The sequence below is a fragment of the Marmota marmota genome, unplaced genomic scaffold (genome assembly GCF_001458135.2).
Source record: "Marmota marmota marmota unplaced genomic scaffold, marMar, whole genome shotgun sequence".
Taxonomy (NCBI): domain Eukaryota; kingdom Metazoa; phylum Chordata; class Mammalia; order Rodentia; family Sciuridae; genus Marmota; species Marmota marmota.
This window is the reverse complement of record NW_026000241.1, coordinates 6,718,821-6,742,877: the sequence shown is the minus strand read 5'-3', so window position 1 is coordinate 6,742,877 and position 24,057 is coordinate 6,718,821. Positions and strand designations below refer to the sequence as shown.

Sequence of the window (24,057 nt, the reverse complement as noted above, 5' to 3'; positions counted from 1 at the left end):
AATATTTATTTTTTAGTTTTCGGCAGACACAACATCTTTGTTTGTATGTGGTGCTGAGGATTGAACCCGGGCCGCACGCATGCCAGGCGAGCGCGCTACCGCCTGAGCCACATCCCCAGCCCCTCACTTCACTCTTGTAGGGCTGGTCACCTCACCTCCCAGCAGTCTGTGGGACTGTCTCCTGTGGGGCCACCGCCACCTGAGACAAAAGAGCAGAAAGAACTGTGAGGAGTGGGCTTGGGGCTGGGGTGTGGCTCCGTGGCCTGGCGCTTGCCTGGCGGTGGGGCAGGGGGAAGTGGTCAGGGATGGGTGGCCGGTGGGTCTGCAAGCCACCTTCCTGTTTAGCCTGCTGTGGCCCTGGGCATGGAGGTGGCCCGAGCCGCGCCTTCCCTCCCTGGTTGTGGGGGGCTGCCCTGGGCCCGCCCACCGGCTCTCCAGGGGTTGGGTGGAAGCTCATCCAGCTCCCTGCCCTCGTCAGCGGACGTCTCGCTCTCATAGCCGTCTCTGTTTGCTGCTCAAGATGAAGCAGCTTGGCCTGTATTTGGGGAGTCTGGCCCTCTCCGCTCTGGCCAGCAGTCCAGAAGCAGCCTTGGCTTCGGAGGGGACAGAGGGACCATTATGCTGCCAAGAGCCCAGGGTGAGCTCCTCAGAATTGTGGCACAGAGAGCGTCTCTTCTGGAAGGTGCTGGCAGAGCTTCCCAGCACGGCCCGTGGGCAGCTCTAGTGACAGTGACTCTTCTCATCACCTGGGTCCCCGAGCTGCCCTGTAGGATGTACCCGGCCTTCTTCTCTCTCAGACAAGCCTCTGGTCTTACAGAAGTGGTTTGTTTCCATGAGCGCGGACCCTGCCTTCCCTCCTGGTTCCCTGTGGTTGGGTCTCCATGCAGGAGGGCAAGGAGCCTGGCTTACCTCCGCTCGCCACTGCCAGCTTTAGGAGCCACACTGGATCAGAGCGACAGGAACACAGCGCAGCAAGGGGGCCCCTTCATTGGAGTTAGGCGGGAGAAGGCAGCTGGGCCTGGAGGTGGGCTGGGGCTCAGCTCCCTTCACCAAGCTGCCCTCCTGGGCCTCAGTGCCTCCCTCCTCCTCCCTCAGTCGTTGAAGGGCCTGGGGGCACCTCCTGCAGATGTGGTGGGGGCAGGCGGAGCGGTGTGCCGGGGGAGTTGTCAGAGCGCAGAGAAGAACAGGAGACGCCAGGCAGCCCCAGCTACTTGGGGGGTTGAGCCAGTTTGGGCAGCTTAGTGAGACCCTGTCTCGGGATAAAAAGGGCTGGGGGTGCAGCTCAGTGGTAGAGTGCCCCTGGGTTCAGTACTGGGAAGTCGGGGTGGGGGGGGCAACATGTGATGTGACCCAGTAATGAATTCACTCCATTAATGCATTAGTAATAAGATCCAGTGGCCGATCTAACTGTCATAATTAGTGGTGAGCTGAACGTCATTTTAAGGTATCAACACAACCATGATTAAAAGCGTATTCAAGGACTGGGGCTGTAGGTCAGTGGCAGAGCGCTTGCCTAGCATGTGTGATGCACTGGGTTCAATCCTCAGCACTACAGAAAAATAAATAAAGACACTGTGTGTTTATCTACAACTAAATAAATATTTAAAAAATTATTTTAAAAAGGTGATCAATAGTGCTATTAAAAAATAAAGTGTATTAGGTCCCCGGCACCCACCACCACCACAAAAGTGTATTAGAGCCGGGGTGGTGCACGCCTTAAACCCAGCAGCTTGGGAGGCTGAGGCAGGAGGATTAAGAGTTCAAAGCCAGCCTCAGCAACTTAGCAAGACTCTGTGTCAAAGTAAAATGGGGTGGGGATGTGGCTCAGGGGTTAAGCACTCCTGGGAACAAAAAAGGGAAAAAAAAGTGTATTAGAGTCACAGGCCTGTACTGTCCTCTACTTGCCTCCTGCCTCTGTAAAGGAAGAAAATAAGCCGTGGTTCGTGGAGAGTGGAGGCAGATTTTCTTCTCACTCAAATTCAAGGACTTCGGAGCTGAGCTGGCAAGCTGTGTCCTAGCAGAACCGACTTCCCCAGCTGGGGGCCTGGGGCGCTGTGTGCAGAGGGCTTGCTAGTCACTGCTGTTAGATGAACGGGAGGCTGCTAGGCCTTGAAACCGGGCCTCTTCCGAACACTGTGGCCACTCAGGGTGCCAGAGCCTGAGTGGGAATGAGTCAAGAGTGGGTGCCCAGGACCAGTTTGGGTCAGTCTGCACATTGAAGATGTTAAGGACAGTGATGCACTTCAGACCACTGTGAAGGGCAGTGGTCACGTCTGTCTCTGTGAGTATTAGAGACACAGAACCAGCACGTGTGCGTATACACGTACGCACCGAGAAAGAGATACAGAGAGAAGTTCATTTTAGGGAATTGGCCCAAGTGGGGTGGTGGGGTAGTCTGTGATTTGCAGGGCAGGCCAGCAGGCTGGAGACTCAGGGCGGCTTGACATTATAGCCTGGGTGTGAGGGCAGGTTAGAGGCAGAACTCCTTCCTCCTGGCATCTTGGTGTATTCTTCTCTGGGTCTTCAACTGATTGGACGAGGCCCACCCACAGCCTGAGGGAATCATGTTTTACTCAAAGTCTACTGATTTGAATGTTAAACTCATGTAAAAATAACTTAATGGCAACATCTGGACTGATGTTTTTCACCCAACAGCTGGGCACCATAGCTTAGCCAAGTTGCCATAGGAGATTAACCATCACACTGCTGGAGAATGGGAGAAGGATGTCTACCAAGGGCCGATGGTGAGCTGAGGACAGTGGTGCCAAGCCCAGGGCTGTGGGTGTGGAGCAGGGTCTGCTGGGAGCTGTGCAGGGAGAAGAGCGGCTGCAGGGGGAAGCCCTGTCTGGACCATCAGAGTAGCCATTCAGTGAGGAGTGGATGGACCCTGAGAGCCTCCAGCTGGAGGTCACCCTGCGGCCCTCAGCTGGGACCACGCAGCACGATTGGTCAGGGTGACACTGGCAGACCTGAAGCACAGCCAACTCTAGGAAAGAAAGATGGAAGAGTCTGCCTTCCAGAAACGTCAGAGCCCCGAACGTCCGAAAATAGCAAAGCTTGCAGGTTGTAGGCAGCTGATGAGGCCAGCTCTGAGTCGGGGAAAATGACACGAGGATGCTGCCAAGTCAGGTGACAGCGTGGAGGTGAGCAGTGGCCTGAAGTAATGTGTGGATAATGGAGAGGGGCTGGTGGCTGCCGTGTTGGCGCTGGAACACGCTGAATGGTGGTGTCGTGGGGCGCGGCATGCAGCCTGCTCGCCAGTGGCTCGGGACAGCTCGTGTGCACAGGAGCATGGAGGGGGGGTGCGCAGAGGGAGTATGCGGGGGCTGGTGGGGAAAACTTCCCAGCAGCCCGCATGGGGCTGAGGGGGTGGCCCGTTCCTGTACTGTTCTGTGCTTTCGAGATTATTTCCAGATTGTGTCCGGGGAGAAAGCCAGGCCGAGGCCCTGCTCTCAGATGCAGCTGCCATGTCTTACCGTCCCACCAGCCCTGTGTGCAGGGTTAGAGGCCCTCAGGACCGTCCGAGCGTGCTCAGTGTGTCAAGGCCCTCGACGGCCTCCGCTCACCAGGTGCAGACTCAGGTGTCCTTGTGCCTGTCATTGGCCCCAGGGGTGAGCAGTGGTGGGGTGGACTCCTTCCTCCTGAGTCTCATCTTCAGGAGGGCAGAGACAGCTCTGCACACTGATCCCCCAATGCCTCCTCCAGGCATCTAGTGAGTGAGCCCGCCCTGGCAGTCAGAAGCCTCTGACCCAGCCGACGAGTTGGTTGGGGAGCCAGGGAGGAATGCTTTGGATGGTGGCCCAGGAGGTCACAGTGCTTTGCCGAATACCATGTAGGGGGCCAGGGTGGGCCCCTCCAGGGGCTACAGAACCAAACCTGCTGGTGCCATTGGCCACAGTCAAGGCCTTCTGTGTGATATGACAGGTGCTTGGGCAAGACCCCCCTTTGAGGAGGCCAGAGAAGCTGCTGGAGCTGGCTGGGAAGAGGTTTGTGGCCTGGATGGCAGGGGCTGAGCACCTGGGGCCTGCAAGATCTGAGCTGGAGGAAGTCACAGAGAAGGAAGCCATGGGTGGACAGGGTCGGGGGCAGGGGCAGCTGGGGTGGTGGGGTGTCGCCAGCTCGAGGTCTGTTCAGGCCTGCACTGCTTTCCTTTTCCCTCTCCATAGTGGAGGGGTTGTCCGGTGTGACAGGGCTGAGAACTGTTCCCGGATACTTCTGTTGTTGTGCAGGGCTCCCAGAGCACCCGCTGCCTTCTGGAGTCTGCGCATGTCAGCGTCTAGGGGCAAGCACCTGAGGCTTATCTTTTTTTTCTTTTTTTAAGGTCTATCTTATTTCTTTCTTTCTATTTATTTATTTATGTATGTATGTATGTATGTATGTGTGTGTGTTGCTGAGGATCGAACCCAGTGCCTCACATGTGCAAGGCAAATGCTCTGCTACTGGGCCACAATCCTAGCTCCTGAGGCTTATCTTGTCACCTTGAGCCCGTCACTTTTGTTTGAATCAGTCACTTTTGTTTGAAGGCAGGTGACAGTACATTCTGTAAAAAGGCAGATTATTATGGCCAGGCATAGTGGGGTACGCCTGTAATCACAACAGCTCAGGAGGCTGAGGCAGAAAGATCACAAGTTCAAAGCCAGCCTCAGCAATTTATCGAGACGTTAAGCAACTAGAAACCCTGTTTCAAAATAAAAAACAAGAAGGGCTGGGGATGTGGCTCAGTGGTTAAGTGCCCCTGGGTAAAATCCCTGGTACCAGAAAAAAGCAAATTCCAAACATCTGGCTGCCTCCTGCCATCAGGCAAGCCTTCTCCCATGGGCGGGTGATGAAAACAGATGTGTAGATATGGGGACACCTGCCCCCTGCAGCTTCAGCCCAGAACACCGATTAGCCAGTTATGGAGAGCTGACAGGTGTTTGAAGCAGGGAGTCTGTCAATGTGGAAGGACAGTCAGAAGAAAAGACACACCATGAAGGAGCAGCCTGCCACCCCTCACTTTGAAAGAGTCCTGGGTTTGAGCTCACGCACTGCCATTACTGAGTGGGCAACTTTGAACAAGGCTCTGGCCTTTCTGAACCTAGGTGCCCTCATCTGCTTGATGGTGGTTCTCAAAGTGCTCAGCCCTGTCCATAGAAGACTTATATGTAATATAAATTGTTATTATATATAAGACATATAATCAGGCTTTTGAGGGTGTGTGGGCACCAGGCACCTGGCAGATCGTGACCTGCTTCTTCCCTGAGAGAAGCTGGGAGGATGCAGTACCACCCAGAGCCCTGGCTTCTGAGTTCCCCGGCCTCTCAGATACACTCTCTTTTTTTTTTTTTAAATCTTTATTTATTTTTTTTAGTTTTCAGCAGACACAACATCTTTGTTTGTATGTGGTGCTGAGGATCGAACCCGGGCCACACACATGCCAGGCAAGAGCACTACTGCTTGAGCCACATCCCCAGCCCCTCAGATACACTGTTGAGTTTTTGGGACCTGCTGTGGATGGGCCCTGGCAACATGTGGCCCACTGGCATAGAAACTCTTATGGGTGGTTGTTTTTTGTTTGTATGGGGAATTGAACCCAGAGGCGCTTAACCACTGAGCCACATCCCCAGGCTTTTTTGTATTTTCTTTAGAGACAGGGTCTCACTAAGTTGCTAAGTGCCTCACTAAGTTGCAAAGGCTGGCTTTGAACTAGAGATCCTCCTGAGCCATTGGGATTACCAGCATGAGCCACCTCCTGTGGGGTTTGAGAGTGTCATGTGCTTCCTTCTCCATGGGCCCTAAGGGCTTCACAAGGGTGCCCTCTGGGTTCTGCATTCTGGGGCAGGAGTCCAGTTTGGTGACGATTCTTGTTATGCTGTGTGGTCATCTTTCTGGAAAGAAATAAGTTGGCAGGTCTTGGTGTGTGCTTGTATACAACCTAACTTGAGCACAAGCTGATCGTTGTGAGACAGGACCCAAGAGGAGAGGCGGCCTGGGCAGACCCTCTGGAGCCCATTCTCAGGGGTGCTGGCAGGTGGCGGGTAAAGGCAAGAGCCTGTGCTGCCCACCCTGGTGGATTGTGCTTGGCATGGGGCAGGGATAGCAGGCAGAGAGGTCTCCTGGTGTTAGAAGCTGGTGGCTGGGATTACAGCTGGATGGGGCAGGGTGGGGCCTGCTCACTGGGTCCTGCTGAGTATAGTCTGAGAGTACAGACTACACTCTGTTTATCTGGGTAAACAGAAGAGCCTGTTGTTCTCAAGATAAAACACCTGGGCCTCTCCGAAATCAAGTGCTCGATTCCACTGGGACCCGAAGCTGCTCTTCCAAGGGGCGGCTCAGCTCTGCTGGTGATGCAGCCTGAGTGCTGGGCAGCCCTGTGAGTCCTTGTCCCAGAGTCATTCTGGAGGTGGAGGATGTAGGACATGTCGGTCTGGTCCAGGGGTTTCCCCGCAGGGCCAGTACAGTCCCGCCTTGACCACATCAGGTTCTGTTTCTTAAAAAAAGAAAGTTAAAAAGATGCAGAATGAGCTCTGCAGAGGGGCAGATAAGATGAATCACAAGAGCAGGGCTGGGGCCAAGCCTCAGGGCCTCCAGGTACCAGCCCGACAAGGAGGCACCAAGACAGGGCGCAGATTCTGCTTAAGAGGTGGCATCCTTCTCAGAACCCTAGGTCTCTGAGGGCCTCAGGGGTGGCCTTGGTGAGGTGGCCAACGACCGAGACTGATGGACCATTCACCCCGGGTCCTGGGCACGTTCCCCAGCTCTGCTGCCCTCTCCTGGGGTCTGCTGGTTCAGGAGGCCCTTGTGCGCTCTGTTCACCACGCCTGCTGATACTCCTTGGCTGCACTCCCCAAACCTGGAACCAGAGAGTCCCTCCAGGTTTGTATCAACAGGCCAGGGTCATGAGCCAGCACCCAGCCTATTCCTGGGGCCTTCCCACTGAATCTCTCCTCCAGACCCTGCCAGCACAGGTCCCCAGCCCAGGGGCTGCGTCTTGGGGAGGCAGCCTGAGGGTGTTTGTGCTAAGAGGTCTCTTGCTGCCCTTGAGGTCGGTGGAGGGATGGCCAGGCTGTGGGGGAAACAAAAGCCAAGGGCCTTCAGGTGTTTCCTACCTGGTGGTTTTCCCAGTGACCATGAGGGGGTGCAGATGTGGGCAGGGGATGCCCTCTGTCTTCCCCAGAGGCCTAACATGGGACCACCCTGGGCTTGGGTGGGTGGACTGGTCCTGGACTTGTGGGCTTCCTGTATGGAGATGGGTTCCTGAGGTGGGGGTTCATGTGCAGGGAGGGGGGAAGGGAGGCTGCTGGAACTGTGCCCCAGGTAGGGCCGGGAGCTGGCCAGGCAGGCAGTTAGGTATTGAGGCTGAGACAGAGAGGGGCGGTTCTGAGGGTCCAGCCAGAAACGGACTGAGCCCTAAGGCAAGGCTGCCCAAGGGAAGTGGCCTGAAATACAGACAGGTCAAGTGCCTGACCTGAGGGGGCCTACTGGGGACAGCTGTCTACAGGCCACATCAGCACACTTCCGAGTGGTTCTGCGCTGGGGAGATGAGCTGGTGAAGAAGGATCTCTTGAGCTGGAAGGACAGGACAGAGTTGATTCTCAGACACACCCTGTGGAGGCCCTGCTTGGGGTCTGAGGAGGGGAGGTGACAATGTGGGACCAGAGCAGATTTCCTTTCACCTCAGACAGAGTGGGAGCCCCCAGAGAGGCCTGTGCCAGCCCAGAGGACCCAGGTGGCCTGGGCCATGGGCCAGGTCCTCACCTTCCTCTGTCAGGCATTGAGGATTGTGGTCACTCAGCGTGGGGAGAGGGGAGCACTGGTCAGGCGCCCAGGCTGTGGCCGAGGCAGGCTTGGGGAGCTCGAGGAGTGCTGCTCAGAGGCCTCGTTGAAGTTCCTTGGTGCCAACACTGAGCTCAGTCCAGCTGTCGGTGAGCTTTTGTGAAAGATCAAAAAGAAAACAAAAGCCACCCAGCACTTGTGCTCCTCTGCGGGCACATGGCTCAGAAGGTGGCTGCTGAGAGTGGCTTCCTCGACGCTCCATGGGTGAAAAGATGTCTTCAAAGAAGGGTTCCAGCAGTTCCTGGAGCTGGGAGAGCTTGACTCAGACCAGCAGGGTGCTTGGCACATCTGGCAGAAAAGAATTCCAGCGTGTGCCAGGCAGGGCACCGATAGAGGCTTATTTATGAAGGTAGATCCTCATTCAAGGGAGGATGGGGACAGTCTTGAGAGTGAGGGTCACATTTGAGGGGGTTCCTGGCTGATTTATTTATTTATTTGGTACCAGAGATTGAACTCAGGGGCACTGAGCCACTGAGCCACATCCCCAGCCCTATTTTGTATTTTATTTAGAGACAGGGTCTCACTGAGTTGCTTAGTGCCTTGCTTTTGCTAGGCTGGCTTTGAACTCCTGTCTTAGCCTCCTGAGCTGCTGGGATTACAGGTGTGTGTCACTGGGCCCTGGCTCTTTTAAAGGAAAGCTGGTAAGGGTGGGTGTGTAGGAATGGTATTAGCCTGGCGATCTTAAGACATGATGGTTTCTGGTGGGCTGGATCCTCTCAGGATTCTTACACTGATGAGGTCTTCATTATCTGACCAGTAGATAGCACTGGAAAGTTCCCTGAATTATAAGTTCCTCAAGATGTTATATTTCTCTTTGCTTCAGATTGGCGGTTTAATTAGCAGTGCACAGGTAGATTTACAGATTTCACAGGAATTTGGGGTGTAACAGTTGGCCTGGGAGAGGGATTGGCTCAGGGAGTGACCGACCTGTAAAAAGTATGAGGAACTTCTGAATTAAAACCCTATTTTAGTTTTTTAGTAGTGGGCATTAAACCCAGGGGTGCTCAACCACTGAGCCACATCCCCAGCCATTTTTTGTATTTAATTTGGAGACAGGGTCTCATTGAGTTACTTAGCGCCTCACTAAGTCGCTGAGGCTGACTTTCAACTCACAGTCTTCCTGCCTCAGACTCTCAGGCTGCTGGGGTTACAGGTGTGTGCCCTTGTGCCTAGTTAAATTCTTATATTCTTGTCCTTTATTTCTCCTTTCTGTCTACTTTCATCTGATCTCACTGTGAGTGGCCAGGGCTCAGGAGCGGAGCGAGGACCCTGCCCCTCCTGACTTTGGGTAGGCAGCTTGTGATGTTGGGCAACTCCTTCATATCTTTATTTGAGCTGAGGCAGATGTGAAAGGCGAAATAGTAATGAGAGAGCCTGGGCACTGTGGTTCACTCCTGCAGTCGCAGCTACTTGGAGACCAGGGCAGGAGGATCTCAAGTTCAAGGCCAACCTTAGCAACTTAGTGAGACCCTGCAAAACTATAAAGGCTGGGGATGCAGCTCAGTGACAGAGCGCCCTTGGATTCAACCCTTAGTGCTGCAAAATAATAGTGATAATGATGAGGGGAAAGGCAAAGTTATGGTGTTGGAAAGAGGCCCTGGCCGACGGAGGACCTCATGGCTTCGAGAAACAGCAACATAGTTCCACTTAGGAGTATTTTTTTTTTTTTTAAGAGAGAGAGAATTTTTTAATTTTTAGTTTTCGGTGGACACAACATCTTTATTTTATTTTTATGTGGTGCTGAGGATCGAACCCAGCGCCCTGCGCATGCCAGGCGAACGTGCTACCGCTTGAGCCACATCCCCAGTCCTTGGGAATGGTTTTCATAAAGTTAAACCCTTCCCGTGAGCAAGTGGAGGTCCTGGGCAGTCACCAAATGAAACGAAACCCTGCCTGTGAGTGTTACAGCCTTTTCTTCATTAATCTCTCAAACTGGAAACAACTGTTGTTCTTCAGGGCGAATGAGTGAACAGAAGGTGGCATATTTACTCAGTGGGAAAATGCTCAGCAATAAAAAGGAATGAGCTTCCCAGAGAGCCACATGGATGAATCCCAAAGGCATTATGCTAAGTATGAGTGGTGGACGGAACAATGATCTCAGTAGATCCCTGGACTCTGCGACTGTGACCTAATATGGAAAAAGAGACATTGCAGATGGAATTAAATTAAAGGTTTTGAGAAGGGGAGATTGTCCAGAATTATGCTGGTGGGCCCTATATGTCATCCTAGTGTTATCTATTTATTTAGGTACTGGTACTAGGGATTGTACCCAGGGGCACTTTACCTTGGAGCCACATCCCCAGCCCCTTTTATTTTTCACTTTGAGACGGGGTCTTGCTAGTTGCCAAGGCTGGCCTTGAACTTGCAGTCCTCTTGCTTTAACCTCTTAGTTGCTGGGAATTCAGGTGTGCGCCACCACGCCTGTCTGTCATAGTGTCCTTATAAAAGAGAGGGAGACTTGGTCCAGACTGAAGAGGCAGTAGCCACAGGATCGGAGAGGTAGAGGTTAGGGTGACGCAGCTACAAGCCAAGGAACACCTGGGATCACGAAGCCAGGGAACATTGTCCCTGAGAGCCCCCAAAGGAGGACACCTGCTGACACCACAGTTTCAGCCTAGCAATACTGACTTCAGATCTAAGAGAAAATGAACTTTTGTTTAAAGCCACCCTGTTTGTGGTCATTTGGTCCAGTAGCCATAGGATAATCATGGTGGGTTCCATTTACATGAGTATTTGGAAGAGACAGAATCACAGGGACAGAAAATGGATCTGAGATTGCAGGTGACTGGGTATGAATGGAGGGTTGGGTTCCAAGTCTGCTCATGGGAAGTCCAGCAGAAAGGAGCTGGCCCATGATGCTCTGGCAGTATTTATTTGCTGACCCCAAAAAAGCAAGCAAAACTCATAAGAGGGTGTTAGGGCCCCTAATGGTCTGTGTGGTCTTTTCTAATTATCAAGATTTCTTTTTTTCTTTTGTGTGCTGGGGATGGACCCCAGGGCCTTGTGCATGCGAGGTGAGCACCCTACCCACTGAGCTAGATCCCCAGCCCTCTCAGGGTTTCTCAAAGACTTTTTTTTCCATAAGCTTCTGAGCTTCTCCATGAATTTAGATAGAAGTACCCACTCTGCTGGCTCCTGTGTGGCTCACCTGGCTCATGGCAGCTTGGAGTCCCTTTGTTGGGACTTCCTCATCCGGTCACAGCTGGTGTCATCCTTCCAGCAGAAAGGAGGAGCTGCCAAGGGTCCCCTCCCTTCTATGCTTTGACCTGGTGGTGACCATGATCTCTGGGCTTCTCGGGGTGGAACATGTGGGTTCAGCCAGACCTACTGGGCCCACCTTCCCCCGGCTCGTGGCTCACAGTCTAAACAGCCCTTGTGTCCCACTCTAATCCTGCCAGGAAGCCAGGGAGGTTTCCTGAAAGATGTTTCTCAATCATCTTCGCTTTACTGGAAGGTGGGGGGCTGTTGCCAGGAGGCTGCTGGCCGGGCTTCTTCCCAGGATTAACCACCTCTCTTCAGCCCCACATGCCTCTGCGAAGCGTGACCCAGCTCTGTCAAATCAGTGCGTGTGAACTGACATTTGCTCTGTAGAACCAGCAACACACTCTTAGAGAAGATCCAGATGTCCTTCCTTCCCTGTTTCCCATCATGGGGTGTGTGTGTGTGTGTGTGTGTGTGAGTGTGTGTGTGCGCGCATGCGCCTGCGCATGGACCCATGTAGACAGCAGGGGACTGTGATGTCCAGGCAGAGTTAGCATCCAAGCCAAGGGAGTGCTTCTGGACCCCAGGGAGGGGATGTAGGCATTGTGTGCCCTCAGGCAGCCTGTGGGGTACAGCTAGGGTCTCCTAGTCCCCCAGGCTGGTGGCAGGTGTACCAGGGCTCTGCCAAAATCAGGCCCCGCCCATTCACGTCTCTCCTCTTCCCTTTGTCCTACTCCGAATATTTTGTTTTGTTGGAGCATTTTAAAAACTATCCCAGATATCTTTTCTGTTTACCCTTGACCTTTCTAATGACAAGATTTAATGTCCAGAGATAAGGACTTGCTTTAACCTAATCTTGGCACATTTTCACATTTGGCCCAGTCCACAGCCACTGTACTATCACTGGAGCCCTGCCCCGTGTACCTTCACCTGACCATGTCCCTGACGTTGCCACCGTAGCTGGGTAATCAGTGTCCACATGCTCTGGAGCCTGTGGTCATTTGGAAGGTTCAATCCTTTTTCTTCTCATCTATTCTTATGGAACCAGGTCTCTTGTCTGTGGAATTTCCCGGGCTCTGCTGTGACATGGGCTCTGCTGTGACACGGGCTCTGCTGTGACGATCACTTCCCTGTGGCAGGGTCAGCCCCAGGGCTTCTCAGCCTGGCACTTCTGACAGTTGGAGCCAGATTGTTCTCCCGGGTAGGGGCGTCCTGTGCCTTGTGGAACATGGATCAGAGTAGCTGGCCTCCACCCACCAGATGCCAGCAGCACCCCCACCCTGTGGTGACCACAAATGTCTGCGGACACAGCCAGTGTCCCTGGGGCTGAGGATTGCTGATGTAACTTGATGCTTTTCGGCTGCACTTCTGTAAACTGGTCGCTAGGCCTGGAGGTGGATTTCATGAACCACTTCCTGTTGCTTCACCCTAGGAAGTGCTCTTCTCTTTGGGGAGAGGATCAGGGGATTCTGGGTCATGGAGAGGTTCCTTCTGTCCTGTTCTCAAACCAGCAGTGAGTGTTCAAGGTTTCCTCCCCCGCCTCATGCCACCTGACACTGCCCCCACCCCCTCCCCCTTTCCTTCCGCAGATATCCCTCTCTTGAAGTGTGTCTCTTCATGGAGGGACACTGCCTGAGGTGGTTCCTGAGTGTGCGCCACAGTTCCAGCAGGCATCCAGGCCGAGTGACAAGATGTCCATGTCTCTGCTGTGCTGCTTTGAGACATGACCTCTATGAGAGGCTTCTCAGCCTACACGTAGCCTGGCCCCCACCTCCCCACCTGTCCTGGACAACGCTCCTGGCCCTGGTGGTCCAGCTATTGTGACTCTGCCAGGCCTCGAGACTCATGGCTGGGGCCCTTGGCCCAAAGCAGAGTACCAGGGAGTTGTGTCTGTCTGTGGGGACTCCTGGCTTATCCCTGTGCCAAGCTAGTGCGACACAGACCTTTAACCCACAGGGGCCTGATTGGACTCATGAACTAGAGAGGGTTTGGGGGAGGATGTCACCTCTGACCCTGCAATGGGGGTGACATGATCCCTCAGAGGGCCTGTGGAGTCTGGGTGGGTGGGGTATCCAGGTGTGCAGACAGCGGGGAGGGGTGTCCTTTCCTTCAGTTACCCAGTGACTTCTCACATCCAGCCCCAAAGCTACTGCAGTGACCAAGAAACAGTGCCTATTGTTACCAGTGCCACAGGCTAGTTTGGGCCCTTTGTCCTGTTGTTTAGATGAGAATGACATTGGTGGGCCCTGACTCTGTGAGTTGTGGGGTCCTGGAGGGAGCAGCCAGCCCTAAGGGCTGCAGGACAGCCCGCCATGCCCAGGTGGGTCCAGGGTAACGCCTGATTCTGCCTGGCGTGACCTGCGATCTGGGCTCTGGCTACCTGCTTGTAGATGCCCATCTGCTGATGCCCTCTGGGTGCAGCGGGCAGCCCTGGAGTGCCCACACTGTCGCTGCCCACCATTTATTCTTAGGGCACAGTGCCTTGGGCTGCCTCCCGCAGTCCAGCCCATTTCCCGTCCTAGTCCTTGTGTTCTTGTCACTATCCATAGTGCCACCTTTAGAACCTGAACTTGACTGTTGTTTTGAGTGCCTCAAAGGGTATTTACAGAAAAGTAATGAGCCCGCCTTGTCTGGGTCCCACACGCCCTCTGCCCAGCGTGCCCCCGGGTGCAATCCGTGTGTCTGTGAAATTCAAGGTTGGCTGTGTTTTACCCTGTGCTCTGGAGATGTCCTTGGTGGTTGTTGGGCCTGTGACCGAGGTATGGGGAGTGCATGGAGTATCGGTTGGGGCTGCGCTGACCTGCTGCTGCGCCCGCCCCCCCCCCCCAGTTCTTGGTTTTCATGGTGGGGCTGATGAGGCTGCGATCTGTGAATTCGTAGTGTTCATCACATTTGTGGATTTGGAGTCATTACTTTTTGAGATGCTTTGTCCATCCTTTGGGCTCTGATATGAGTCCGTTGTGACTTTTTGGTTTGGTTTGGTTTGCATGCTGGGGAGCGAACCAGAGCCTCTCATGCTAGGCAGACGCGCCAGCTCTGAGCCACACCACAGCCCCAGTTCTGTGTATGGTGGACCTCATGGCCAGCGTCCCCCTAGTCACCGAGGCTAGGCTTATTTTCCTTTAGGATGTCCATTCACTGTGTGACTCATTCTGGTAGTTTCTGTGGTTTTGTCTCCATTCACTAAGCTTTTCTTCTGCAGTGTCTACTGTTCATTCCTCCTGGTGAACTTCTCATTTCAGATGTGTTTCTCTGTTGCGGTGTCTCTCTCCTGGTTCCTCCTGTTTCTCTTCTCATCAGTTCAGGTTTGGTTAATGTAAGCCCTGGACCCCACCCTCCTTCTTTGGAGCAGCATGTAGTGTCAGGAGTTGGATCAGGAGTGGGTCAGCCTTACTCTGTTTCCCAGGCTGAGATCAAACCTGTGACCCTCCTACCTCAACTGGGATGTCAGATGTGTGCCATCACACCTGGCTTCCTGGAGCCTTCGTTATTGATTTTTCTTTACTTGTCTGTTCATCTGGTACTGGGATTGAACCCACAGTGTTGAGCATGTGAGGCAAGCCCTCTACCCCGAACTATGTACCCAATTCAAGCTTTTAAAATTTATAATAGCGAATCTGAAGCTCATCTCTTAATTCTTTTTTTTTTTTAATATTTATTTTTTAGTTGTAGTTGGTCACAACACCTTTATTTCACTTATTTATTTTTTTTATGTGGTGCTGAGGATCGAACCCAGGGTCTTGTATGTGCGAGGCCAGCGCTTTACCGCTGAGCCACCACCCCAGCCTCATCTCTTAATTCTGCCTTCTCTGTCCTCCGGGCTTGCCTCTACTGACTGACTTTTTCCCCGACCCCGGGGTCATGCTTTTGCAGCTTGGAGTGTGTCTGGAGGATTCTGTTTTGGGGTGCTGGACTTCCTGCCCTTGCTGAAGTGTGCTGGCTGTGTTCCTGCTGCTGCCGGCAGTTTGATCAGGAGTGGGTCAGTCGGTCCCTTGGAATTGTTTTCCAGCTCCTTTTAATAAGGGGAGCTGAGAGAGGTCTTTACCCAAGGGCTAGTTTAGCTGTCCCACTGAGTGCCCTCGGTGTCTCCAAGGCTCCCAGCCCTGCCTCTTGAAGTGTCCTCTCAGTCACAGCCACTCAGGCCTTGTGCAGGTCCCAGTCCCTGCTCCACCTCTCTGGGGTCTCTGCCCGCGTGTCCCAGCCCCTTTGACCTCCTCAGTCTCCTCTGCCTCCCCAACCCTGGGCTCCCCGCACGTGTGGGCTGGAGGCTCCTCAGGAGTGCTCTGGGCTATTGGGGATCCCTTCACTCGTTCCCCTCTCTAGGCTCCTGTGCCCGCTGTGGGGAGCCATGGCTGGATTGTCCGTCCCGCTCTCTAATGTTGCCATGAAGACCCGCTGGGTCCCAGATCCTGGCCTACATGGGTGCTTGCTTGTATGGGGCCAGGGGGATTCTGCGAGGCAGCCATTTGTCCTTCGGTCCGTCCATCAGCAAACATGACCTGAGTCCACTGTGTGCCCGGCACTGTGCTGGACACCAGTGCTGAGTGGGGTAGACTCTGCTGTGTCCCAGGGCGCCGGAATTCAGACTTGCTGTGTTTAGACCAGTTGCGTGATCCTCTTTGAGCTCCCCAAGTTTTGTGGTGGCATTCAGCGATACTCTGCTAACAGACTGCTCTTGGCATGTCACTACAGATGTGTTCCCAGAAACCCCCTCCCGCTCCCCCTTTCCCAGACGCGGGGTCTGCAGTGCTGGTGGACGCAGGGCTGCCTGCTGCTCCCCGGGGCAGCTGGGTCTCAGCTCTCTGCACACTGCCCACAGGAGTCGGGAGGGCGTGGGCCTGCGGCTGCAAGGCTGGGTTGCCCCTGCTTCTTAGGAGCCTTTGGGAACAGTCACCACGCAGGTCTTCCTGTGCTGCAAGTGTGCAGTACCACTGCTTCAGGGGCAGACCCAAGCACTGGCTCGGGCAGGCCTTGCTCTGCACCTGCTCCTTGCTGGGCACCTTTCCGGACGCTAACTGTCATGGAGCAGGGCTGGGTGCTGGCATGGGGCAGGGCTGGGTGCTGCCCTGGCTGCTTGCCCCCAGGTCCTCAGGGTTGGCACCCAGGCCTTTGCTGGGGCTTTGTGCATCGTGTGCCCAGCAGATACCCCTCGACTTCCTAGTGGGACCCACATTGTGTCTGCCCTCAGCTTGCTGACTGGAGCAGAAAGAGTCCTAGATGGTTCCACCCGCCGCAGGGGAGAGGGGGAGAACGGAGGCCGGGGCTGCTTCACCAGCAGGTGCTGAGACCGCCACACCCACAAGCAGCCTGACTGAGACAAGCCCAGGAGGCAGGGTTCCAGGAGAGCTCACAGGCTGGGGGTGGGGCTCAGTCACGGAGGGTCGGCCTGGCACACGGGAGAGCTCAGGTTCCATCCCCAGCCCCGCGAAAAAAATAAAAAGGGGGGCCATCAGATGCTGGGTTCTCTTCAGCCTGCCCCTCGCTCCACAGCTGACTTGCTGGCTGGGGCTCCATCAGTAGGTTCTTAGGTGACAGGGGTGTGCTGGGAGTCATTTAAATTAAGTGTATTTGTTGGATAGCAGCTGCTCAGTGTCACCTGAGGACTTTTGTTTAAGAAAACAGCCACCCTACTTTGATGGAAAAATAGATGCCATTCCAAGCCCCTCCCCCGCAGACACCGCAGACCGTCGGTGCCTGCTGGCCGCTTTGCTGGATGTTGGAAACACAGTTCTAGTGCACTCGGGAACTCTTCAGAAAATTTGTTTTTTTAAATCTGTCACAATTTTTATTTTGTGGCATTTTTTTTAAAGGATGCTAGAACTCTTGAGCTGGGAGTTTGAGACAGGTGGACACGTGCGGGTACTCGGGACACTCCGAGTCAGAGGCTTCCTCAGCCCTCTGAGGGACACCCTTCCCCTGCGGTGCTGGTGGGGCCTGTTTCCTCTGGGAACCCAAGGGATATGCAGGGGCAGGTGGGCAGCTTGCTCGAAGGTACCTGGGTGGAGAACTTTGCAGAAGGGGTCAAGGCTACCTGCACTGTCATGGAGTAGCTGATAGGCTGACAGCCATGGCCAGCCCAGCAGCTACAGCTGTGTTAATCAGACCACCTGCCTGGAGGGGCAGCTCTGGTGCCAGGAGACAGGGCTTGCCCTTTGTCACACATGTTCCCTGACACTGGTTAATCTGACTGGTTGTCACCTGTTGGACACATGGGCTAAGTGCCATTATAATACAACTGTCATCATCAGACACATTTGGGAACAGCGAGCAGTGCTCCTCCCTTTATTCTGTGTCTTGGGAAGCAGGTGCCCTGTCTGCCAGCCTGCACAGGGACTGTGACTTAGTCGGATATTGGTTTGGATGCCCATTTTTGTGAATGGCTGGACAGGTGGTATGCAGAGTGTTGTCCCCGTGTGTGTGTGTGTGTGTGTGTGTGTGTGTGTGTGTAAGAGGACGGTCCTAGTGAAATTCTCTGTTGTTGACAAGAAGGGCCTCGTTTGCTGGAGGGAGGAGACACTACACAAGCTCACATGGCCAGGAGCCCAGATCTGTGTTGACAGCCAGGTCACGTGGGGACAGGCACTTGAGGTTGGCTGTCCGAGTGTTGCAGAGAAAGGCTGGGCTCTTGACTGCTGAGTCCTCTTCCTGGAAATACCCTTGGGGGGTGAACGACTTTGGAGGAAGAGTCATCCAGACAACCTGGTTGGCATCAGCTACAGAAGGCCGTGAGTGCTTCACTGATGGCGGGGATGGTGGGAGAGCCGAGCCAGTTGAGGGTGCTGTCATCGGTGGCCCCACCACCAGACCCCCAGCACAGTCCTAGGATGGTGCACCTTCCTGGCTCCTGTGCCACATTGTGGCCCTGTCTCTGTCACATGGTCATCCCACAGAGGTCTTGGCATGGAGTGAGCAGTAGATGATGGTGCTGGAGTAACGTGGGCCTGTGGAGGCTTGGGGGCCGCGCCCCACCTGCTCTGTGCCACCTCAGCATCCCCAGACCCCACTCCAGGGTGTACCCCCCTGGCTTCTCACCAGGAGCCCTTCCCTGATTCTGGTCTCAGTCTCACACTCCCTGGCCCGTGAGGGCTGATGCTTCAGTGTCACAGAGGTCTTTGGAAGTGACGACAGGCAGGGTCACTCTGCTGTGGGGGCTCCTTTGTTCTGTGTGGATCTTATGTCTTCGCTGGTTTCCTTTCACCCGCTTCATCTCACTTGTGTGTTAAAAATGGTGAACGAGGCAGGGCCGTGGCTCAGTGGTGGAGTACTCGCCTAGCGCATGCGAGGCACTGGGTTCCATCCTCAGCACCACATAAATGTAAAATATTGTGTCCACCTGTAACTACAAAATAAATATTAAAAAAAAAATGGTGAATGGAGCCCGTGGACGTAGCTGAGTGTCGGAGTGTGAGCTGGGCGTGTGTGGCACTCTGGTTCAGTCCCAACATGAATGGCCTACGTGTGTCCAGAGAATGTCACTCCAAAGCCCCCAGGTTGGCAAAGACCCCGTGTAAGTCAAGAGGGCAGCCAGCGGCATCACAGAGGTATATAGCATGCGTCCCATGAAGCACTCGCATTGTCAGTGTCTGGCCACCCGCGAGCCCCAGTGTGACCCCCTCCTGCTCCGCTCCTTGGCCCTGCAAACGTGTTGACCTGCTTGGTGTCTCCAGTTCTGCCTGTTCTGGGAATTTGTGGATCTCTGCCACCTGGCTGGTGCTCAGGTTCTTCTGTGCGTGTCCGTGGCAGTCTGTTTTTTGTATTGCTGGGAATATTCTGCCGTGTGGGTCTCTCCGTGAGTTGACAGACATTTGGGTTGTTGTCCCTTTTTTGGATACTGTAGGAGACTACTGGGGATGTTCAGGTGTAAGTTTTCATTAAGAAGAGCATTCACTTCTCTTGGGTCTTCCCAGGAGCGGGAATGCTGCGGATGTAACCTTCCCCAGCCTTTCCAGGGCCTTGGTGTGGGGCTCAGGGGTAGAGCGCTTTCCTAGCATGCTCCAGGCACTGGGTTCCATGCCCGGTGCCAGGGGGGAGAAAAACACCTGCCAGACCTGTCTCCATCCCAGCTGCACTTTGTTTGTTGGCACTAGCAGCTGGCAAGGGTTCTGGATACTTCTGGATTCACTTGTCCCCACCAGCATTCGGTGTTATCCACCTCTTTGGTCTTAGCTGGCTGGCTGGGTGCATCCAGGGATCTCCCTGCGGTTAGGGTTTGCATTCCCTGAGGAGTCAGGGCACCCCACGTCTTCCCACGCATCTGTGGACCCCTGTAGGTCTTCTTCCTCAGGCCCGTCCACAACTGAATTCCAAGCCATGGTCACTGAATGCTGCACTCCTGAGGGCCCAGTCCAGCTGTGGTCCCTGCTAGGTGCTGCATATCCCCAAGTGCCTTGCCACCCGGGTGGTGGTCAGGCTGTGGATTGTGGGCCAGGGTCAGCCCTTTCTGAGCTGCCCTGCATCTGCAGCACGGTGATGTTTGTGCCTGTAGTGTCTGGATCGCAGGACCCGCACAGGAGGGGGCCCTTGGAGCCTCTCCCTGGGCGCCATGCATGGCCATAGGGTCTCAGCTGGCCAAGTGACCCTCTTAGCTCAAGGCCATCGTAGAGCTAGTGAAGCCAGTCCCCTCACATTCCGCCCTGTCCCTGCTTGTGGTACCTCCTTTCATGCCCAGTGCTGGGCCTGGGCTCTGGTTCTTGTTCTCTGCACCCCTGTACCCCAGGCTGTTAGCATGCCTCCCTATGCAAAGGGGGAGCCTCGGCCATGGCCTCCAGCTGCGGACCTGGGAGGCGCCTGAGTTCCAAAGGGCAGACTCAGAACTGACCCGGGGGGTGGTGTTGTCTGCTTCTGTCCCCTGGAGCACAGGTGGGTTCTCTCTCCACTAGCCCCTGGTCTGCTCTGCAGAGGGCGGGATCGGCAGGAAGCCCCTGCAGACGCAGTGGAGCTTTGCTTGCTGGGAAGACCTCTGACCAGTGGAGCTGGAACCAGGGTCTGAGTGGGGAGGCCAGAGTGCCAAGGAGAGGAGAGCAGGGGACACCAGTGGGCCTGGGTGGGTGTCTTGTGCAGGAAGACGGTTCTGGACCTTGAGGGGATGGGCAGGTGCAGGGGGGCATTGGGGGCTGGGGGTCAAGGTGACCAGTCCTAACCCTCCATGGATGGCTCTGGGACTCGGAGGGTGCCTGCTCAGGGCCCACGTTCTCTCCGCAGTGCCACCAGATGTCTGATCTCTGGGGAGCTAATGCTTCTAGGTTTTTAGTATAGTTTTTTTTCTTTAGAAATTCTGATGTCCCAAGCAGGTGATAGACTGCTCAGAAACTGTGCTGGGGCGCTGGACAGATGAGGGATCCTGGCTGCTGCGCTCCGGGTTCCACCTGAAGGGCGTATTTAGGCGGGACTCAGCCAGTTTAGGGCTTCCTGGGGACTAACAGGGACTGTGAGAATGGAGAAGGGCCGTCTCCACACATGCAGGGGCTCAGGGAGTTTGTGTGATCTGGGTCGCTGCATCCTGTCCTCTCTGTTTCCCGGTAGGACTGTGGGGCCACGGACACCTGAGCCCTGCTTCCCTTCTCTCTCCCCATGGGAGCCACAGGCCAACAATGGCCTCTGAGGACATGGAACACATTCTTGAGTCTGGAGTCCTGGGCCTGCTGCCAGCCTCTCCCTGTTGCCTGCCTGTGAAGCTCCTGGTTCCCCCCCCTTGGCCCTGGCCGTGTCCACTACGAGAGCTCCTGCTGACCATTCCAAACCTCGCTTCTGGTGGCCTGCCCTGCAATTTCCACACTCGAGCGTGTTTTCTTTCACCTTTCCTAAAATCACTGTCCTTGAGGTCCTGCTCCTTCATAATGGAAACTTGAGTCCACATTTCTAAAGGTCTTTATTGACACCCACCCCTCTTTTTTTGCAGGATTCTCTTTCACTGAGACCATCAATCCGATTTCAAGGAAGCCAAGGGGTAAGTCTTTTTGCCTTAATCTATTTGCGCTCAAGGGAGCTCCGCCGCCTTCAGCCTGCGCTTGCTTCAGGGCACGGAGCAGGCTCAGGGCAGGCAGCGTTTTGGCCCGGTCCACTGCTGTGCCAGGTTGGGGCCCTGGGCCTGTCAGCCTGGCCTGTGTCCAGTTGAGGTCCTCTGGGTGGCCCTAGGCCCACGGCCACCTCAGCCAGGCTCCCAGTGCCCATGGCAGCTTGTTGCTGGGCAGAGGGCAGCTCTCCTCAGAAGGCCCCCTTCCTGAAGCCATTGCCACTGAGCCACATCCCCAGCCCCATTTTGTATTTTATTTAGAGACAGGGTCTCCCTGAGTTGCTTAGTGCCTTGCTGAGTTGCTGAGGCTGGCTTTGAACTTGGGGTTCTCCTGCTTCAGCTTCCCGAGCCATTGGGATTGCATGTGTGCGTGTGTGTGTTTGAAGTTGCCATGTTGTACCCACTCTTCCTCCCACCTGGGGCTTCTCACAGCAGGAGGGTGGACGAGATGGTCAGCGGACTTTCCAGAGCCCCTGGGTGCTGCAGTGTGTATCTTCAAGTGCCTGTGTGACCAGGTGTGAAAGGATCCATAGTAAGGAAGTCTCTGCAGCTCCTGAAAGGCTGCAGCCCCTAAGGCAGGTCAGAGGCCCCAGGCTGCCCTGGAAGTGTCTCTCTCCTCCGGAAATCCTCAGTTCCCCCTTAAGGCCTTCAGCTGTTGGGCAGGGCCACTCAGACCTGTGGGTCATCTTTACCTACTTCCACCCAATTGGTTGTAGATGATAGCTACATTTATAGATACCTCTGTCATCCACCTGAACTGGAGTGCAGTGGATGGTGGGATTCCTGAATCTGTGACTACCTTTTGGCCACCTCCCCTTTACCTTCCCCGGGGGTCAGAGGTCAGTGTCAAGGCGCAGCTGGCCTTGACTTGTGCTTACTTGGCTCCACAGTGCCCCCTGGTGTTCAGAGCCATCCTGACCTCCTGAGCAGTAGGACATTCTTCCCTCCATCCCTCGTTCTCCCAGTCCACACAATGTGGGAGAGGCTGTCCACCAGAAAGGGTGTTTGCAGGTTGAACTTGATGTCAGTAGAACAGTGTCCTCCCTGTGGCCCAGGACAAGCTCAGCCACTGGTGTGCATCTCCTCCTAGTCTGAGCACACAGTGGCCCACCTCACCACTATAGTAAGTGCCATGAGAGACAGGCCCCCAGGAAGCTGACAAGCAGAGCCAACAGATTCTGTGGAGCCAGATTCCCTGAGAGCAGGGCCACCTGTGGCACATGTGGCCTCTGGAGTCACATACTTTGCTGCACTTGCTTTTTGCTCGTGTGCCCTTGGGCTTTCTGCCCTCTCGTGACACCATGGCTGTGGCTGTCTGGGGAGCACTGGTAAGCTTTTAACTCCAAGGGGAAATGAAACCCCACCTGGCTGGCCCCACCTCCAGAACTTATCAGCAAAATCCCAGTTGATGAAACAAGAAAGAAAAGTAGTAGTTTTTTTCAAACAGCAGGGCTGTTCCAGATGCTAGGACTGTGTGCAGCAGTGGGGTCTGGACAAAGGTCTCTAGAAAGTCTACAGCACTTGTCTGAGGTCTCTGACCGTGTCCGTGTGCCTAAGAGTGGATTCTACAGGAGTAATATTAGTGTTGTGTCCAAGGGTTTAGCCACAGGCATGCTTGATGCTTTGTTGAGGGGGCTCTGGTCCCTCAACTTAGAAATGCCCTAAAAAAAATCAGGGGATAGGGGCTGGGGTTGTGCCTCAGTGGTAGAGCACTTGCCTAGCATGTGGGAGGTCCTGGGTTTGATCCTCAGCACTGCATAAAAATAAATAAATAAAGATATTGTGTCCAACTACAACTAAAAGAAAGAAAGAAGGGGAGAGGGAGAGGGAGAGAGGGAGGAAGGAAGGAAGGAAGGAAGGAAGGAAGGAAGGAAGGAAGGAAGGAAAATCAGGGGATAGCCAGGTATACTGGCGCATGCCTGTAATACTGGCCACTCGGGAGGCTGAGGCAGGAGGATTACAAATTCAAGACCAGCCTCAGCAAGTAAGCAAGTCTGTAAGCAACTTAGCAAGACCCTGCCTTAAAATAAAAGATAAAAAGGACTGGAGATGTGGCTCAGTGTAAAGGACCCCTGGGTTCAATCTCTGGTACCAAAAAGTAATAATAATAAGGGGGTCTCAGAATTAGGAGCATCCTTATGCAGAGACCAAGCAGCCTGGAAACCTCAGGTGGACACAACCTGTAACTTAGAAAACACCTGGGTGTGAGGAGGAAGCAAGACCCTTCACTGGGTGGCAGAGGCTGCTTGCTCCTGGACATCATGGTCAGCCACTCGAGTCACTCTCTTCAGAAAGCATAATGTGCTTCTACTCTGCGAGTTCACTGGGAACTGAACACAATGAAGAACACAAACGCTACCTGAGCAGCCCTCTGGCTGGAGAGAACCTGCTTGGTCAGAGTCTAGGTCCCTGCATGTGTTACATGGACACACCTGGACCCACACTGCCACCTGTTTTTATTCTCTCCCCTTTTTTTTTTATTCCTTTTCAAGACTGAGGACCAAACTCAGTGCTAGGCAAGCGCTCTGCCACTGAGCTAAATCCCCAGCCCTCTGTTTTTATTCTTTCTTTCTTTATTTTTGTAGTTGTAGGTGGACAGCATGACTTTATTTGCTTTTTTTTTTTTTTGGTATGTGGTGCTGAGGATCGAACCCAGTGCCCCACACATGACAGGCAAGCACTCTGCCACTGAGTCCCAGCCCCAGCCCTTCCTGTTTTAATTCTTTAAGTTTAAAGATTTTCTTTTCTTTTTTCTTTTTCTTTCTTTCTTTTTTTTTTTTTTCAGTGCTAGGGATGAAACACAGGGCCTTGAACATGTGAGGCAAGTTCTGTATCACTGAACTGCATCCCAGGACTTTTTTGAGACAGGGTCTCACTAAGTTGCCCAGGCTGGTCTCAAATTTGCAATCCTCTTACTTCAGCCTCCCAAATTGCTGGGATCACAGGTGTATGCCTGACAGTTTGTGTTGATATATGTGTGTGTGTGTGTGTGTGTGTGTATTTTTTTTTTTTTTTTTTTTTTTTTTTTT

The 24,057-nt window shown here is 54.1% G+C and overlaps 1 protein-coding gene across 4 annotated transcripts in view; it reads left to right on the top strand.

The window, feature by feature from the left end:
- The window catches only part of Ell (elongation factor for RNA polymerase II), a 58,682-nt gene that overhangs the window by 14,891 nt on the left and 19,734 nt on the right, over positions 1-24,057 (top strand). For 2 of the 4 annotated variants that reach the window (XM_048795474.1, XM_048795473.1), the window contains exon 2: positions 20,915-20,962. In XM_048795474.1, coding sequence (XP_048651431.1) covers positions 20,915-20,962 — 48 coding nt within the window. Of the gene's footprint in view, positions 1-15,872; positions 17,742-20,914; positions 20,963-24,057 lie in introns of those variants that run through there. The other 2 variants (XM_048795475.1, XM_015488902.2) reach the window with 2 other exon arrangements.